The sequence below is a fragment of the Gigantopelta aegis genome, chromosome 15 (assembly GCF_016097555.1).
Source record: "Gigantopelta aegis isolate Gae_Host chromosome 15, Gae_host_genome, whole genome shotgun sequence".
Classification (NCBI taxonomy): domain Eukaryota; kingdom Metazoa; phylum Mollusca; class Gastropoda; order Neomphalida; family Peltospiridae; genus Gigantopelta; species Gigantopelta aegis.
Window position 1 is genome coordinate 7,612,877 of NC_054713.1, and position 19,000 is coordinate 7,631,876.

At 36.7% G+C, this 19,000-nt stretch overlaps 1 protein-coding gene across 2 annotated transcripts in view; it reads left to right on the forward strand.

Annotated features, from left to right (window-relative positions):
- The window catches only part of LOC121390035 (ATP-dependent DNA/RNA helicase DHX36-like), a 40,558-nt gene extending 31,422 nt beyond the window's left edge, over window positions 1-9,136 (forward strand). For both annotated transcript variants that reach the window (XM_041521738.1, XM_041521739.1), the window contains exons 21-27: window positions 358-435; window positions 1,639-1,738; window positions 3,567-3,660; window positions 5,142-5,265; window positions 5,758-5,832; window positions 6,884-6,961; window positions 8,007-9,136. In XM_041521738.1, coding sequence (XP_041377672.1) covers window positions 358-435; window positions 1,639-1,738; window positions 3,567-3,660; window positions 5,142-5,265; window positions 5,758-5,832; window positions 6,884-6,961; window positions 8,007-8,417 — 960 coding nt within the window. In that variant the 3' untranslated portion in view covers window positions 8,418-9,136. The remainder of the gene's footprint in view (window positions 1-357; window positions 436-1,638; window positions 1,739-3,566; window positions 3,661-5,141; window positions 5,266-5,757; window positions 5,833-6,883; window positions 6,962-8,006) is intronic.
- The last annotated feature ends 9,864 nt before the right edge of the window (window positions 9,137-19,000 follow it).

The window sequence follows — 19,000 nt, forward strand, 5'->3', positions numbered from 1 at the left end:
CTGTCTGTGGCCCATTGGGCTATTTCTCGTTCCAGCCACTGATCCATGACTGGTATATCACAGGCCATGGTACATGTATGTGCTATCCTGCCTGTGGCATGATGCATATAAAAGATCTGTTGCTACTAATGAAAAAATGTAGCGTGTTTCCTCTCTAGGACTACATGTCAATATTACCATATGTTTGACATCCAATAGCCGATGATTGATAAATTAATGTGCTCTAGTGATGTTGTTAAACAAAACAAACCTTTAACACTCACTTAGGAGTATTAATTTACAAAATTATAACACTGCTAGTGCTAATAAGCTATATATTTGAAAGCATTTGTTTCAATACATTATATTTATCTGCAGGGATGGGAAGAGTCGCAGTCAACAGGAAATGACCGAAACTACTGCTGGGAAAACTTTCTGTCTGAAAACACCTTAAAAGTAAGTAGCATTTTCTAACAGTTCTTTTAAATTTAAATGTTTTTGTTGAACGTTTTGAAATTGACAGGTGATTTTTATCAATGACACTCTAGTCCTATCCTAGCACTTAAACAGGATAGGACTAGACAACAGTTTAGCTAAGTTTAAAATGTGCTGGACTAACATTTAATGTTACAGACCCTAGTTTCAGCTCATGAAAATGGACTAATCTACAAACCTGTAAAACACTTTTGGATGAAGTATCAACACAGTAAAACAAGAATCTGTGACGATAAAATGAGAAAATGCCCATAATAAGCAGACTAGAGCTCTTCTCTATAACTGTTACTTCTCAGAAGTATTTTTGGGTTTTTTAAAATATGAAAAATATATTTTGTGGTATTAGAAAGACCGGGATGATCAGAAACTTCAGATGTACAGAAATGGATAATCTAACAATAAGATATATTAGTAAATAATGTCTGACTTCAATTTTGAAAAATGGCTCTAATAGTGAAAAATATGCCATGGTGTTTAAAAACTAGGGTCTTGTCACTTTTGATAAAAAAAAATTCGGTCCATATTTTCTCATTTCAGTTACATTTTTGCATTTACCATAGTTTGACATCCAATAGCATGGCTCGAACTTAAGAATTTGTCTCCCATAGCAATTTAAAAACACATTTGCCATGGGTGAAACGGTCCACTCACTGCAATTTAAAGCCTGCCCATGGCAATTGAAAAAGAAAGAAGACTTTTGCAGCAAATAAATAAGACTGAAAGGTTACTTTGGTGTATGTAGACATATTTTAAATGTACTAATGTTAAATACTGGCAGATAATGGATATTAGATGAAAACAGTTTGCCATTATTGAGGAGCTTTACCGACGGCACTTGTTGCCATCGGTGATGATCCTGTCCTATAGCAGTTTATATCTCAACAACGGCAATTACCGTCCGTGCCGTCATTAAGTTATATCTCAACAACGGCAATTACTGTCCGTGCCGTCATTAAGTTATATCTCAACAACGGCAATTACCGTCCGTGCCGTCATTAAGTTATATCTCAACAACGGCAATTACTGTCCGTGCCGCCATTAAGTTATATCTCAACAACGGCAATTACCGTCCGTGCTGTCATTAAGTTCGAGCCCTGCAATATGTGATGTATTTTTCGTGCTGGGTTGTTGTTAAACATTCATCCATTCATTCATTCATTTCAGTTACTGCGAGACATGAAGAGACAGTTGGCAGAATTGCTTCATGATCTCGGCTTTCTAAAGTCCAAATTGCCTCATGACCCTTCTTCCAACCTCTATTCAGGTCAGTTGATGATGACATCGTCCATACGTCTTTTCTTTACTCTCTTATTATCTAAGTCATGATATCTTTGTTTAGACACCTAGTAGCCAATGTATTTTTTGTGATGAGATGTCGATAAACATTTGAAACCGACATCAGGGCTCAAACTTAAGAATTTATTACCCATGGCAATTAAAAAAATATATACTGTCGGTAAAAGGACCCACCGATGGCAATTTTGAGTGTGCCGACGGCAATTTTTTAATACTGACTTTTGCAGCAAATAAACTTGACTGAAATGTTTGGATTTTTTATACCCATGTAGTCACATTCCTTCAGTATATACTGATGGAAAGAAATAAAGGATCACACAGATAGCAACAAGAAATAATGACTGCATCAAAAATCAATTGATATTGTCAGAAGTTGACTGGGAGCATATAGGCAGCACATTCAACACTACAGACATTCAATCCCACATTACAACTTGGTATGAAATACAGACTTTAAAACGCTAGTTGTGAATTAAATTTGGTATACAATTAGTTGTGTTCCCTTATTTCTTTCCATCAGTATATGTCAACTAGGACCCAAACACCCGTGTTAAATACTGGCAGATAATGTTCACACACATTTATACAGTTTGCTCTCGATGAGGAGCATTACCGACGGCAGTAATTTTTATCCAGTGGCATGAAAATGCCATTGATAATGCCACTAACCAACGGCAGTCTATATCTCACCGACGGCCGCCTATATCTCACCGACGGCCGCCGTTAAGTTCGAGCCCGGCTACATATATGTTATGAGTAACATATGGTCATTTTGACATCTCATTGATAGAGAAAGAGGATATTTGCTGCCATGTACGTAAACTACTCCTAATGATAAACCAGCAAGAGATCTTTTATATGTACTTTCTCATTCTAGACATGCGGACAGGACGTAGACCGCTTGATGCACGATCAATCTGGGATTGATCCCCATCAGTGGGCCCATTGAGCTATTTCTCGTTCCGGCCAGTGTACTACAACTGGTACATCAAAGGCTGTGGTATGTGCTATCCTGTCTGTGGGATGCTGCATATAAAAGATCCCTTGCTACTAATGGAACTGTGTAGCGGGTTTCCTCTCTAAGACTATGTAAAAATTACCAAATGTTTGACATCCAATAGCTGATTAATAAATCAATGTGCTCTAGTGGTGTTGTTAAACAAAACAAACTTTTCTCATTCTAGACAGGACAATACATACCACAGCTTTTGATGTATAAGTCATGAGGCACTGGCACCTGAGTACACTGATGGTGATCGATCCTGCAACCGATCGCACCTCAGGCAAGTGCTGATGTGCGGTCAGTGTGGGATCGATCCCCGTCGTTGGACCCATTGGGCTATTTCTCATTCCAGCCAATGCTCGACAACTGGTGTAACAAAGGCCGTGGTATGTACTACCCTGTCTGTGGGATAGTGCATATAAAAGATCCCTTGCTGCCAATAGAAAAAGAGTAGCCGTGAAGTGGCGACAGCAGGTTTCCTCTCTCATTATCTGTGTGGTCCTTAACCATATGTCCGAAGCCATATAACCGTAAACAAAATGTGTTGAGTGCGTCGTTAAATAAAACATTTCCTTCCTCAGGCGAGTGCTCTACCACCGAGCTACATCCTGCATGCAGTAAATGATTTTTGTTACAAGGGAATTCTGCTGTCCACACTGAGAGATTTCACAAAAATTACACGTCATTGACCTAGATTGCAGAAAAAATGGGGGGAGGGGAGGTTAGAGTCTGTACTGGAATAATAAATTTTGAGTTTCATATCATAATGTTTTTTGTTTTCAACATATTTCAGACAATCAAGGCTTGTTGAAGGCTGTCTTGTGTGCCGGACTTTACCCAAATGTAGCAAAAGTCCACAAATGTCCAAAACCAAATCAGGAATTCAAGTGAGTATATAATCAGTTAAACCTCTCAAAACGGGACACACTGTAAACTGGAATTTCCTCAAAACCGAACATTTTTCAAAGTCCCATTTTAAATATTGATGCAGAACAGAACCTCTCTAAACCAGACCTCTTAAAACCAGACTTTTTACATGGTTCTGTGAGTGTCTGGTTTAGAGGGGTTTCACTGTATTATGTAGTTACATTTGCTAACAAAATAATTACAGGATATTAATCGGGCTTCCATTTCGTATCATGTTTATTTCATGAGTGAAATTATTTTCAGTTGTCACAAACTTTAGTAAGTGAGAATGAACATTATTTCATGAGGGATATAGTTTAATATCTTATGTTTTACCCATAACCGATCTTAATTTATATTACTAAACTCGTTGAATTCCTGTAAAGTTGTAGTGCACCAATCAATGACGTCATCGTGTGACATTGAATGTTACATCCCACTTGGCGTTCTAGTGGGACTTATCACTTTGATATGTACCAAGATATTTTTAACCATATGTGTAATAATAACTCGTTCTGTGGAAGATGAGCTTTAAAAAAAAAAAATTATATAATTGCTGATAGTTTTAAATAGTGCCATGTCATCAATCTGTGCCAGACCGGCCTCGGTGGCGTCGTGGCAGGCCATCGGTCTACAGGCTGGTAGGTACTGGGTTCGGATCCCAGTCGAGGCATGGGATTTTTAATCCAGATACCGACTCCAAACCCTGAGTGAGTGCTCCGCAAGGCTCAGTGGGTAGGTGTAAACCACTTGCACCGACCAGTGATCCATAACTGGTTCAACAAAGGCCATGGTTTGTGCTATCCTGCCTGTGGGAAGCGCAAATAAAAGATCCCTTGCTGCCAATCGGAAGAGTAGCCCATGTAGTGGCGACAGCGGGTTTCCTCTCAAAATCTGTGTGGTCCTGAACCATATGTCTGACGCCATATAACTGTAAATACAATGTGTTGAGTGCGTCGTTAAATAAAACACTTCTTTCTTTCTTTTCAATCTGTGCCAATGATTGTTATTTGACCAAAAAATTAAAAACCAATGGAGTGGGTATATTTTAACTGATTGAAATTGGAAAAAAATATGTAGTTTTTTTATGACACCAAATGATTTGTATAAACTGAGATTTTAGTTTGGGTTTTTTGGGGTTTGTTTGCTTGATTTGTTGTTTCTCATGTAGTTGACGTGAAGGGTGGATGGGGTATTATTATTAGAACCATTGCTCTATGTTATCAATATTTTTATATATATAATTGAATTACAATGGCTATATAATTATATATATATATATATATATATATATATATATATAAAGACCAAAATATCTAATTTGTATCTATATTGCTAGTTTAAAAACCCCAGCTTAAGTGACCAAGCTTTGATGAGTAATGTAGGCATAGTGTATATTTCATGTGATTTGTGTGAGTGTGCCTGTAATGTGCTAGTATGTACCTTCGATAATTTCTTCCAGAACGGTGGCACTGCATACAAAAAGTGATGGAAAAGCTCACATCCATCCGAAGTCTGTGAACGCCCACGCGACTCACTTTGCCTCAAAGTGGATTGTTTATTACCACAAACTGAAAACGGCAAAGGTGTGTAACTTTATTATGTACAGTGTGGCCTGCTGTATTAGCCTCTTCTGGGTTTTTTGGGGGGTGGGTGTCATGAGAGAAATTGCTCCCCTGCCATTGTTTCTGCCAGAAAGAAATTTTGGGTATTGTGCCAGGGAACTGAATGCAACCATAGTCAACAGAGGGGTATGGGGGCCCTCCCCAGCAAGAAAGTGGGTTAAATTTAGTGTTATGGTCAAGAAAACCATATAGTAATGACAAGAGTAATGAATTTTATCAAAAAGTTAACTTAAAAAAAACATCTTTGTTGATTAAATCTGAGGGGTTTGAAATGCTGCATCCCTAGTTTTAACAAACAGCACTGCCCTGCTAACTCTTAGTATCTTCAGGATTGTGATTTTGTGCTTTTCAACATTTGTGTCCGCATGGTTTCATTTTTTTTTTCAACCATTATATACAAGTAAAACTTAAATATTTTTGTAATGTTTTTGTTTTTTGTTTATTCTTTTTCAGATCTATGTTCATGACTGTACAATGGTATCACCATACCCTCTTCTGTTCTTTGGTGGTGAAATCACCATTGGAAAGGTAAATATGTTTGACGGCCCCATGGCACTAACTAACGACCGCCGGTAGTAGGGGTGCATAGGTGGTTACAAGTGCCTCTTAACAATGCCAGAAATAACTACTGAACACTCCCTGAAGTGATCAGACTAAGCCCATAGCTAAATGCTGATGGGGAATGGCAGGTGTGTGGCACAGATAGCTACAAGAGACAAGTACCTGTAGCGGTTTGGAGAGACAAGGACTGGGATGTGGAGATGGACAGCGAAAGAAGTTGAAAGATAGGAGGAGTTGCCAGATTGGGAAGTAACTACTGAATCCTACTGAACACTCCCCGTTGCCAGATCTGGAAGTAACTACTGAACACTCCCCGAAGTGGTCAGACTAAGCCCACAGCTAAATGCTGATGGGGAAAGTAAAGTTTGTTTTATTTAACGACGCCGCTAGAGCACATTGATTTTTTATCTTATCATCGGCTATTGGACGTCAAACATATGGTCATTCTGACACTGTATTTTTTTTTTAGAGGAAACCCGCTGTCGCCACATAGGCTACTCTTTTTACGACAGGCAGCAAGGGATCTTTTATTTGCACTTCCCACAGGCAGGATAGCACAAAGCATGGCCTTTGTTGAACCAGTTATGGATCACTGGTCGGTGCAAGTGGTTTACACCTACCCACTGAGCCTTGCGGAGCACTCACTCAGGGTTTGGAGTCGGTATCTCGATTAAAAATCCCATGCCTCGACTGGGATCCGAACCCAGTACCTACCAGCCTGTAGACCGATGGCCTGCCACGACGCCACCGAGGCCGGTGGCTGATGGGGAATGACAGGTGTGTGGCACAGATAGCCACAAGAGATAAGCACCTGTCGCTGTTGGAGAGACAAGGACGGGGATGTGGAGGTGGACAGTGAAAGAAGTTGAAAGAAATGAGATGGAATACAAAGGAGAGAAAGGAAAGGGGGCAGTGGGGGGGGGGGGGTGTTTGACAGCAACTGTTAGACACAAAGTGACCGTCTTTCGAAATGTACTGAGATTTCGTTAAACATAAACATTTCTTTCTTTCCTTTCAGGACGGGGATCAAGACATTGTTGGTGTGGACGACTGGATCGTCTTCAGAGCTTCTCCAAACACGGCTCAGCTTGTTAAGGTAGTTTGCTCTCTCACATACTGTCGGTCTCTAAGAGAAGTTTTGTTTTTGTTGTAACGACACCACTAGAGCACATCGCTTAATTAATCATGCACCGCTGAGATTGCACCTTTAAAATGTGGAATTTCAGAAAAATCTGTCGGTAAAGTTTGTTTTAATAACACCATCGGCTATTGGATGTCAAACATTTGGTAATTCTGACTCGTAGTCATCAAAGAAAACCTGCTACATTTTTCCTAATGCAGCAAGGGATCTTTTATATGCACTTTCCCAGAGACAGGAAAGCACATACCATAGCCTTTGTCCAGTTGTGGTGCACTAGTTGGAACGAGAAAAAATCCAAATCAGATGAATGGATCCACCGAGGTGGTTCGATCCTACATTGCAAGCACCGCAAGCGAGCACTCGACCAACTGAGCTAAATCCCCGTCTCCACCCCCCACCAACATTCCTTTCTTTTATTTTTCTGTCAACATTCCTTTCTTTTATTTTCTGCCAACATTCCTTTCTTTTATTTTACTGTCAACATTCCTTTCTTTTATTTTTCTGTCAACGTTCCTTTCTTTTATTTTTCTATCAACATTCCTTTTTGTGTTTATATTTGTCTGTTAACGTTCCTTTCTTTTATTTTTCTGTCAACATTCCTTTCTTTTATTTTTCTATCAACATTCCTTTCTTTTGTTTCTATTTGTCTGCCAACATTCCTTTCTTTTATTGTCTGCCAACATTCCTTTCTTTTGTCTGCCAACATTCCTTTCTTTATTTTTCTATCAACATTCCTTTCTTTTATTTTTCCTATCAACATTCCTTTTTTTCTTTTTCTTTCAACATTCCTTTTTTTATTTGTCTTTCAACATTCCTTTTATTGTTCTGTCAACGTTCCTTCCTTTTATTTTTCTGTCAACATTCCTTTCTTTTATTTTATTTTATACCAACATTCCTTTCTTTTATTTTATGTCAACATTCCTTTCTTTTATGTGTTTGCCAACATTCCTTTCTTTTATTTGTTTGCCAACATTCCTTTCTTTTATGTTTCTGCCTGTAGGATCTCCGCAGTCAGCTGGATCGGCTGCTAGAGGTGAAAGTCACTCACCCAGGTCCCACCAACTGGAATACGTCGGGAACCGAAGGAGCCATCATGAAGGCCATATCCGACCTGATCACAACCGAAGACAACCAGAGTAACCCAGGTCGTCGCGACCTTCCAGACGGTTCGTTTTCACCTGGATCGGATCACGACGGTTCCAGGTCCTACCACGATGGTCCCAGGCAGTCATCGCATGAGACAGACTGGGATTCACGTTCGCATGGTCGATCCTCGCACAAGACAAACAGGGACTATGATGATTGGTCTTCCGGTCATAGTGTCTCAATGAAACGACTAAGAATTGGTCCTGGACCAAAGACGCACACGCGTAAAGGCCGACACAAGCGATTTGATGATGATGATTGGTGAATCTGAGATGTAAATTTATGCAAAGGTCGACACAAGTGTTTTGACGATTATGATTAGTGAATCTGTTATATGTAAATTTATAGAGATTAATTTATATTTCTTGCAAGAAATATTTTGATGCTTAGAGATTTTATAGTGGTATATGAAAGGAGCAGGATTGGGGGGTAGGGAGAGGCATAAATAGTGTATTCATTTGGGGGTGGGGTCACAGGGAGTCTATGACCTAAAACTGTATACGTTTTTGAATGATATTTTGTGATAAATTTGTACAATTTTACATGAAATAAACATCTCTGTGTATAGATTTTTACTTCTAAAGAGAAAATCAAAACACACAAGCCTTCCAGTACGATGTCAGTCTGTAAACAAGGAATGCACTATTTGTTTGACGACAGATTTAATTTTAAAACAGGTTGTCATTTAATACCATGAGCTTTTTCATCAGAACTATCACATAGGCTACATAAACGGATAAAGCAGCAAGGGGTCTTTTATATGCATGTGTGTAGACATGACAGTACATACCAGTCTTTTTAATGCACCAGTTGTGCAAAAGCACCAGGCTCATGCTACATTGTTCTTCAAGGTTCTCCAACAAACTTTTTGTTTTACTACTATTTAAAGAGACACACCCTAGTTACGTTTATTTGTTAACCATTACGGCGTTGTTTTTCGCTATTAAACCCCCATTTTTCACAAATAAAATTGCACTTTACTTACATTTTATTATTTAGAATACACATTTCCATTCACCTGAAGTGCTTTTTGGTAATCCTGATGTTTGTAAAACCACGAAATGCATTTTTTCACAAAACGTGTTGTCGAGAAAAACCGTTAAGCAAGCGAGGTCCAATCTATTTTTAATGTCAGACGTTGGTATATCACGTGACCGTTATCATTTTGGTTCAGTTTGTTTTCTCGTGCACGGTTCGCGCAATCAACATCCGATTTGTTGTTGTTCATTTGTGAGATTTTTCTTCAGTTCGTGAACATTTTCAGTAACAATAAAGTTCAGACAAGTGTCTCAATACAAAACGTTACAAACCCTTAAAACCAAAACCAATAATTTTGCTAAGTCTTACGATATCTGGAGAGGGGATACAACCAGGACAGAACAGTTGGAACATGTCCAGGAGAGGTGAAACGAACACACCCCAAGTCTGTGAAATTTGTCGTGACGTAGGCATTGTTGTGCTTCTACCGGTGACATCAGAATACTAACTTTCAAAATTATTTGGGACATGGGGATTCCCATGGTATTTATCGATATAAAACCAGCTTTTTTACTCCATTTGATAAAAACGTGATCTAAGTGTGTTACAGGTTTGTAGATTAACCAAATTAGAATTTATTTTCGCTGGATGGAAACTAGGGTGTGCGGCTTTAAATTATTTGTTTGTAATTTCTTGTGGGCAGAAGTTTATAAATTTGACAGGAAATCGCCATTACGATATGCACGCACCTTTAAAATGTAGAATTTCAGAAAAATCTGCTGGTATTATTTAGTTTAATGACACCACTAGAGCGCATTGATTAATTAATCATCGGCTGTTGGATGTCAAACATTTGGTTATTCCGACTTGTAGTCATCAAAAGGAAACCAGCTACATCTTTTATATGCACCATCCCACAGACAGGATAACACATACCACAGCCTTTGATATACCAGTCTTGGTGCACTGGCTGGAATGAAAAATAGCTCAATGGGCCCACTGACCGGAATCAATCTCAGACAGACCGACCGCACATCAAGCGAGTGCTTTACCACTGGGCTACAAGTTTAAAATTAATTTTGTTGGGAAATCGCTATTACGATATGCAACGTTGAGATGGCACTTTACAATGCGCAATTTCTAAAAAGAATCTGCCAAGATTTTTATCTCTTATTGCAAGTAAAATAAAACAAATAACATGAAACATACACAGAGTTCAAGCACTTTTAATTGTTTAATAACAAACATAAACAATTTCCAACCGGTTACCTCTCCAGCAGACCGGAGGGAAATAACATGAACAAAAAACTGCTAAAAATATATAAAAGTGTGACAAAATAAAACCGCCATTTAATTGCATCACTTGCAGATCAAATGGAGATCCAACAATAAATATGCCTATATTTAAATCACAAATGTAGTGTCCCTGGTTGCGTCTCTCGCAGATCAGTTTAATAACATGCATGTTAAAGGCATCACAGAATTGGTCAGCTGTCACATTCAATACTTTTTTTGTATTCACCAGGCAAGATCGGAGATCACACTCAATATCAATACTTTGGGTGTTCACCAAGCAAGTCTAGCTATGATTCTGGGCCATGATATTCGAAGCTATCTTAGTGCTACAATATTATAAAGCCACCATAGGTAGCTTACAACGGTTTTACGATATCGTAGCCCTGAGATAGCTTCAAAATCTCTAGCCAGGTGCCTAATTCAAAGAGCTCTCTTAGGCTTTACTAAACAACAAAGCATCCTCTTTGCAAGCCTTTTAGCATTGCACTGCAAAGTTGCGAGAGTTTAGTGAATTAAGTCCAAGGCCTCTAAAAATTGTGACAACGTTAGTTACATTCACCTAAGTCTAGTTTGACATAACTAATTTTTTGTACACGTTTTAAATTTAGGACATCATTTATTTGGTCATGATGGGTTACCAAGACGTGTTTTTGCATAATCTATACATGGTCTACTACCATTTTCAATTCCTAGATGCTTGTACGGTTGTGTTCCCTTTATTGTGAATGGGACGTAATCTACTCTTACTGGTACTGAGGGATGGGAGAATTAAAGTTTATTTTATTTAAAGACACCACTAGAGCACACTGATTTATTAATCGTCAGCTATTGGATGTCAAACATGATACTTTTGACTCGTAGTCTTATTAGAAATCTGCAACATTTTTCCATTAGTAGCAAGGGATCTTTTAAATGCACTTTCCCAAAGACAAGACAGCACATACCATGGCCTTTGATATACCAAAAAAATATTGAATCTGAGAATGGGTCCACTGAGGTGGAGGACAGGGGAGAGAATCCAAGAAACCCTAAGTGACATTCCAGGCCTCCAACTGAAAATGTGTGTTAAGCAAAAACATTATAGGTAACCCATTGCATTGTGCATAACTTGTTACGACCATGCAAACCATGTCCTGAAAATAGTGTGCAAATGAAAAATTGGTTTCGCAAAACCACACTTACAGAAGTAACACTTGAATGAAATTATATTTCCCACAATTTTTAAAGACCTGTACATAATTAATTGAAATGGTTTTTTTTTTTTAAATGGGTTTTAGCACTATTGGTTTTCTTTGGTTGTAACTCCTTTTTCACTACAGCTACACAGGCAGTGTTTTAACCCAGGTTAAATGGGTAACATCTATATGACAGGCATGACAATGACACTTGATGAAATGCCGTGAGGGGGGAGGTCTAAAGCGTGAAGTAACCCAACACAGTACGAAAGCAGATTAGAAATATTGAAAAAAAAATATTTAGACCATCTGAGTGCAAAATAAAGGTACCTACACCCCCCAAAAGGATTTGGGCGATTCACAGAAACGACCTAAATGGTTTTCAAATCCGCATATCCGCGGAAGATTGTCATGCCTGATAAGTAGTATTTAAATATTGCATCTTAATACTGATCAAGATCCATACACAATTTGGAAAGCAAAATTAAAGCATTTTTAACAGTAAAATTACATTATTCATGGGCTTTTGCATTTACTATATTCAACTGGTAACATGTGTTGGTAATGTCTTGGTAAAATATCCGAAAGTTACCATCCTATTTTGGTTAGTAGAGTTAGGGTTAGATATACATGTAGTTAGGTTTAGGTTTAGAGTTAGGGTTAGGTTATTTTTGGGTTACAGGTGGACATCTTTCCCACTTGTTCTACATTTATTTACATCTACATTTATTTACATCAGTATTCGTGACAGAGTATCCAACAATTTTTAATATTTGTAACAAAATTATGCCAACTAGTAAAAAGAATTCATTAATGACAAATTTTGAAATTGCAAGAAAATAATTCCTTCAGTGTAGATAGACAAGTAACCACAGGTTTAATTTTTTTTAATTGTTTAGATGACGTTTCACGACTAGCAATCATTTCAATGACAGCTGACCAAGCCACCTGTGTAACACACCACACTGACACATTCACATAATAGTTTTTACATACCTACATGTATGTTACAGTCAACCTGTCAATCAAGTCAAGTTGTTCAAACGACTGGAATATTATGCTTCCATTTTAACATCACCTACAGGGACGAAATGACATCTATGGCTAAAGGATTTGGTACAATTAAAAACAAAATTCCCCAACTTATTTTTGTGCTTGTATCCAATTAAGGTTCAAGCATGCTGTCCTGGGCACACTTCAGCAATCTGTCCAGGGCAGTCAGTTAATGGTTAGTTGTTAGTGGTTAGTGAGGGAGAAGTCAGTTAGTGTTTAAAACAATACCACTAGAGCACATTGATTTATTATCATCGGCTATAGGATGTCAAATATTTGATAATTTTGAGTCTTAGAGAGGAAACACGCTACATTTTTCCATTAGTAGCAAAGAATCTTTTATATACACCATTCCACAGAGAGGATAACACATACCACGGCCTTTGAAATACCAGTTGTGGTGCACTGGCTGGAACGAGAAATAGCCCAATGGGCCCAGTGATGGGGGTTCGATCCTAGAAATTTCAATGTATAAATGTTAATGTTTAACAAAAAACAGGCTTCATAAGTCCTTAGTGACAGGATATTTTAAATGCCTTCTAGTCATCTGACCAAATGACCAGTTAGTCACATCGACTGTAACATACACATACAGATATATCATAGACGAATAACAAATATATTATGTACAAATAACTGTATACAAAAATTCCCATTAATTACATCTCTTGCAGATCAATAGGAATCAACAAGGATAATAATACATGTGTTAATAATATAGATTATTATTATTAAGAAATAAAATTCTCCAAAAATATTCTGACAGGTTACAAACTCTGTTGTAGAAGAGTCAGAATTTGCACCAAACACACCGTTACGGATACATAATAAAACGCAAAAACACGTCAAGCGAAACTAAAACAGATTCCCTATAGGTACATTTATAGCTACACTAAATGCACGCGCATATTTATGAGAGGACTGTTCTGAGTTTGTTGCCGTTGCAACAGGTTTACGACTAAAGCTAGGAATCCATGTGTACGTACGAAGCGCAAGGCCTAAAAAAAAAAAAATGTGTTTCAGGTTTCATCCTTGAAAAAAATTGGGTAGGTAGGAACCTTTTTGCTTTCCCTTTTTTCTAAATAGAATCAAACCGATAAACCGTAATTTGCCGAGGTGTTCTGGATCTAGTTTGCCAATTGTGAAAAAAAAAATCGAAAAAAAATCAGGGATCATAATTTAAATATTTTTTTTGTAAATGGTTTTTTTTTTGGTAGTTTTTTTTGCTTCAAAATATTTTAGAGTTACTACATAAAATTACTGTAGGTTGAGAAACCAAAAAACCACACATCTTTTTGTTTATAAGCCTTATGTGTATTGGGACAATATTTTTCTGCTTAGAACAATGACTGCTACAAGCATTAGCACATAACTGCAAACACATTGATATTCAGACCTAGGATTCCAATAAGAAAATAGCTCCAAACTCAGGACAGTCCCTTTAATGTTCCTATCAACACCACCGAAAGACATTATATGTTAATGTTATCGGCTTCCTCAATCATGAGATCCTAGATCCATGCCTGAAACATCTATGTAATGCACACTTTATCAAAGTTGTCTTCAGATGGTCATCCCAGACCAGACAACGGATGGTCATGCCCGAAACCGTAGTGGTATAGGGGCACATTAAAAGGTACTCACTCGCTCACTCACTCTCTCACACACACTCTTCCCCCTTCCCCTCTCCCTCTCTCTCTCTCTAAGGATGTTGTTGTTTGATATTTCTGATTCACCAGAAAATCTGATTGATTTTGGAAGTTCTTTTCAGCACGACTGAACTAAACATCAGTAATAAACAGGTTTTTAAACAACTAATTATAGAAGTGAAGTTCCCCGCAGTAACAGATCCAGTTATGCTGGTGGTTTGGTATGAGTATTGTTGGATGGAAAATTATGCCGATACCAGTTAACATTTTGATCAGTATCGCATCACAAATCGACAAATTTTAGTTTCAGAAATCACTGCACAATTTAAAAACGTTAAATACTATTAAGGAAGTAAATGGTTTATTTAACAACGCACTGAACACATTTTATTTACGGTTATATGGAAATAAAGAAATGTTTTATTTAACGACGCACTCAACACATTTCATTTACGGTTATATGGCGTCAGACATATGGTTAAGGAACGGTTATATGGCGTCGGATAAATAGTATTACTAATTATATTATATTTTGAACACAACATGTTCCCTCTGTATAATATGTAAGGGTGTTAGGAGTGTGTGATCAGGAAACATTTTATTCAGTATCGCATCACCATTTGCTACGCAGGTTTCAGTGATCATCACACAATATTAAAACATTAAACAGTAGTTGCTAATCAATTTTCAACTGACCAGAGATATCACTATTCAAAATTTTGAAAACAAAAAGATCCCTGCTGATTCACAAAAACAATAGTTTATGCATTTTAAATAGCACTTTTCTATGTGACTGAATGAAATATCAGGCATGAGAATGGCACAGGACAAAAAAATAGCACTGTTAGTTGAAAACATGTTGGTATTGTTACTAAGCAAAGTCAGTAGTGTTCCTTTAAAAGGAGTTTGTCGTCATGGTAATGTGCTTTTGGAGCCTTTTTGATGACTAAAATTATATAATAAAAGACATTTTCTTGTTTACAATATCAGGGTCTGTATAAACAAGGCTTTTGTTGTTGTTCTAAAGTTTAAGGAATTTTGTTCAGTTTAACACCACCACTAGAGCACATTAACGTATAGTCTCATAGTCCCATTAGTAGTAAAGGATCTTTTATATGTGCATTCCCATACAGGACAGCACATACCATGACCTTTGAATGTTTGTAGTAGCTCAAACTGAAATTTACCTTTCAATCATTTCATTCGTACAAAACATACATATTGTAAAATGAAAAATGACTGGTGCAAACAGCATATGACTGCAGCACATTGGACATAATGGTATTCTAAACAAGAAAATGTATTTAGTATGTAACTTTAGTTGTCAGACTTTGTTAGTGGGAAACATTTTACAATGGCTGCAAACTTAGGACAGTCCTTTACAGGGACAGATCCTAGTTTTAAAACACTAAGGCATATTTTTCACCTAGACCCTAGATTCAACTTATAAAAATGGACACTAAATTTTGTTAATTTACAAACCTGTAATAAATTTGGATACAACAGACTGAAACAAGAGTCTGTGACGTTGAAATACCCTTAACAATAGACTAAAACACGACTCCATAATCATTACTTCTCGGACGCAGGTGTGTTTTTAAAAATATGAAAAATGCATTTTGTGATGTCAGAAACACCAGGATGACCAGAAACACTTCGGTTGTACGGATATGGATAATCTAAACAATAAAATGTAAATAATATTTTATTTAAGTGATCATAAACGACTCTTAATAGTAAAAATATGCCTTAGTGTTTAAAAACTAGGGTCCGTCCCTTTAAGGTTGGCCAAACACTTGCATATAAATAAAGAATAAAATTAAATTAAAATATATATATTGCATCATCAGTAATAAAGTCGTTTTACACACACCGATTTTATCTTCACCACTACATACATGCAACAAAGTCACATAATATTATAATGTAGTGTTCAAAAGAGGCAGGAACATTTATTGTAACCTGAGAAAATACTTTACTTTAGGGATCTCTACCTGACTTGTTTAATATGAAATATTACAATCACATAATACAAAACAATCATAGATCTGACTTACAAGGTAGGCCCCTTTGTGTGGTGGCTCATGTTAAATGTCTTTCTCTCACATTAGCCCCCCTATTTCACTAGATCCCCTCCCCATCTCACTAGATCCCCATCCTATCTCACTAGATCCCCTCCCCATCTCACTAGATCCCCTCCCCATCTCACTAGATCCCCATCCCATCTCACTAGATCCCCTCCCCATCTCACTAGATCCCCACCCCCCCCTCCCCATCTCACTAGATCCCCACCCCATCTCACTAGATCCCCTCCCATCTCACTAGATCCCCACCCCATCTCACTAGTTCCCCACCCCCATCTCACTAGTTCCCCACCCCTTATCTCACTAGTTCCCCACCCCCCTATCTCACTAGTTCCCCACTATCTCACTAGTACTTCATCCCAGTTCGGGTTTTTTTCTCTCTTCACACACACTTTGTTTACATAAAACTTTTTATTTTGTAGTTGGTATCAAAAATTTCCTAATGGCTCTACCCTAAAATTACAGAATTCTCAATATATACTACCACAGGAACTGCCTACGGTAATTGACAATACCATGATGATTGTCTCATTTTTTAATTCTTCACAGCACTTAAATTGCTGTGGACTATATTCAATTTTTTTTCCTTAGTAAAAAACATTTTCTAAATTGTAGGGGTTGCATATGTTAACCGGTATATATGTATTAAGCATTGAAAAATAACCAAAAACAATAAAACTTCATACTAACTCTCACTCCTGTATGGCAACTGATCAGTGTATGCATTATTCAACAATGGTTAGGTTATCTTGAGATTCATATAGGTAAGGCATTAAATAATTTATGACTGTCATGCTATTTTGATAATAAAACTCAACCTTCACAATAAAACTGTCATTTTGGAATACAATCCTCTATCTTCAGCCAGTGGTGAAACAAAAAATCATTTCTGTCTGCAGTAACCCACACAATGATTGTGGCAGACTTTTATAATAAAAAATGTTATGGTTAGAAAAACATGAATAAATTATTATAACTGCATGTAATATGGTTATAACAGAAAACAATATTTCCAATGGGTAGCCCAATAATGCACATTAATAATTGCACTATGTAACACATGACAAGGAATTTATTCAAAGTAATAATGTAAGCTGGAATAGGGTTGGGGGTGAGGTAATTCATTTCTATTTTTTACTTATAAATTTGAGAAACTGTTCTCTTTCCTAAACATTAATTTTTTCAGAAAGAGTAGTTTTAATTGTTATTCTCATTGGTCATAAACTGCTCTTGACATATAATTTACTTATGAGTATAAAAATTGTTATTTCTTTATAAAAAATAATAATAATAATAATAATAAAATTTTTTTAAATAAAATAAAATAAAAAGCATAAAATTTCCACAAATTATCTGATTTTCAATTAAGTTTCTCTGTACCCCATAATTGCACAACAAAGGTTTTAGAGTGGAGTTTTTTTTAAATGTCCACCCTGAATATGTTCCATTATTACACTGATGACCTTTCCATTCCACACTGGTTGTACCCTGTTAAAAATATGGTAATAAATAGATGACTTGTTTAAGACAATTTGACATCAGCTTTAGGTGCAAAATCTATAGGCTCTGCTATCTGTTTAAACTAACAAGAATGTTACTGAATTTAATTTTTTCCAAATATGTAGGTACTTAAAATTAATAACATATTTGCTTTAACAAGTAGAATTAAGTACAAAATTTCCTACCTAGGTAATTAAAAATTATTGAAAATCTGCCAAACTCCAATAGCCTATCAAAAGTTTTAGTGTTCGACAGATTTTCTATAATTTAAAAAAATGGCATGTTGCACTCTGTATGCACATAAATAATGGAATAGGTGATAGTTATTTAGGTAGGAAATTTTGCAATTAATTCTACTTGTTAAAGCAAATATATGTTATTATAACTTATATTTATTGCTCATGATTGTTTCTGGTTTAATAAGTGTCATGTTATTCATGCCAACTGAAAATTGTAAAAATGTGGTTAAAGACCACCATAGACCGAATTCACCCAAAAAAATAATTCTTAAACCTAGTCATTAAAGTATAAATGTAATTACATGAGTGCAAGATAAAATCAGGTTCTGTTAATTTGACAGTATGATATTTTTTATTAAACTCTTGAGATAATAAATAAAACATTTGAACAAAACGTGCACGCTTTTAAAAAGGTATTTTCGAAAAAAAATATCATTCCCAAAACTCTTAGGGCCAAATATATACGAAAGCGGTTTTTCTTAAATATAGGTGTTTAAGCACTGTAGTTACAGGTGTTTAAGCACTGTAGTTACAGGTGTTTAAGCACTGTAGTTACAGGTGTTTAAGCCTTGTAGTTACAGGTGTTTAAGCACTGTAGTTACAGGTGTTTAAGCACTGTAGTTACAGGTGTTTAAGCACTGTAGTTACAGGTGTTTAAGCCTTGTAGTTACAGGTGTTTAAGCACTGTAGTTACAGGTGTTTAAGCCTTGTAGTTACAGGTGTTTAAGCACTGTAGTTACAGGTGTTTAAGCACTGTAGTTACAGGTGTTTAAGCACTGTAGTTACAGGTGTTTAAGCACTGTAGTTACAGGTGTTTAAGCCTTGTAGTTACAGGTGTTTAAGCACTGTAGTTACAGGTGTTTAAGCACTGTAG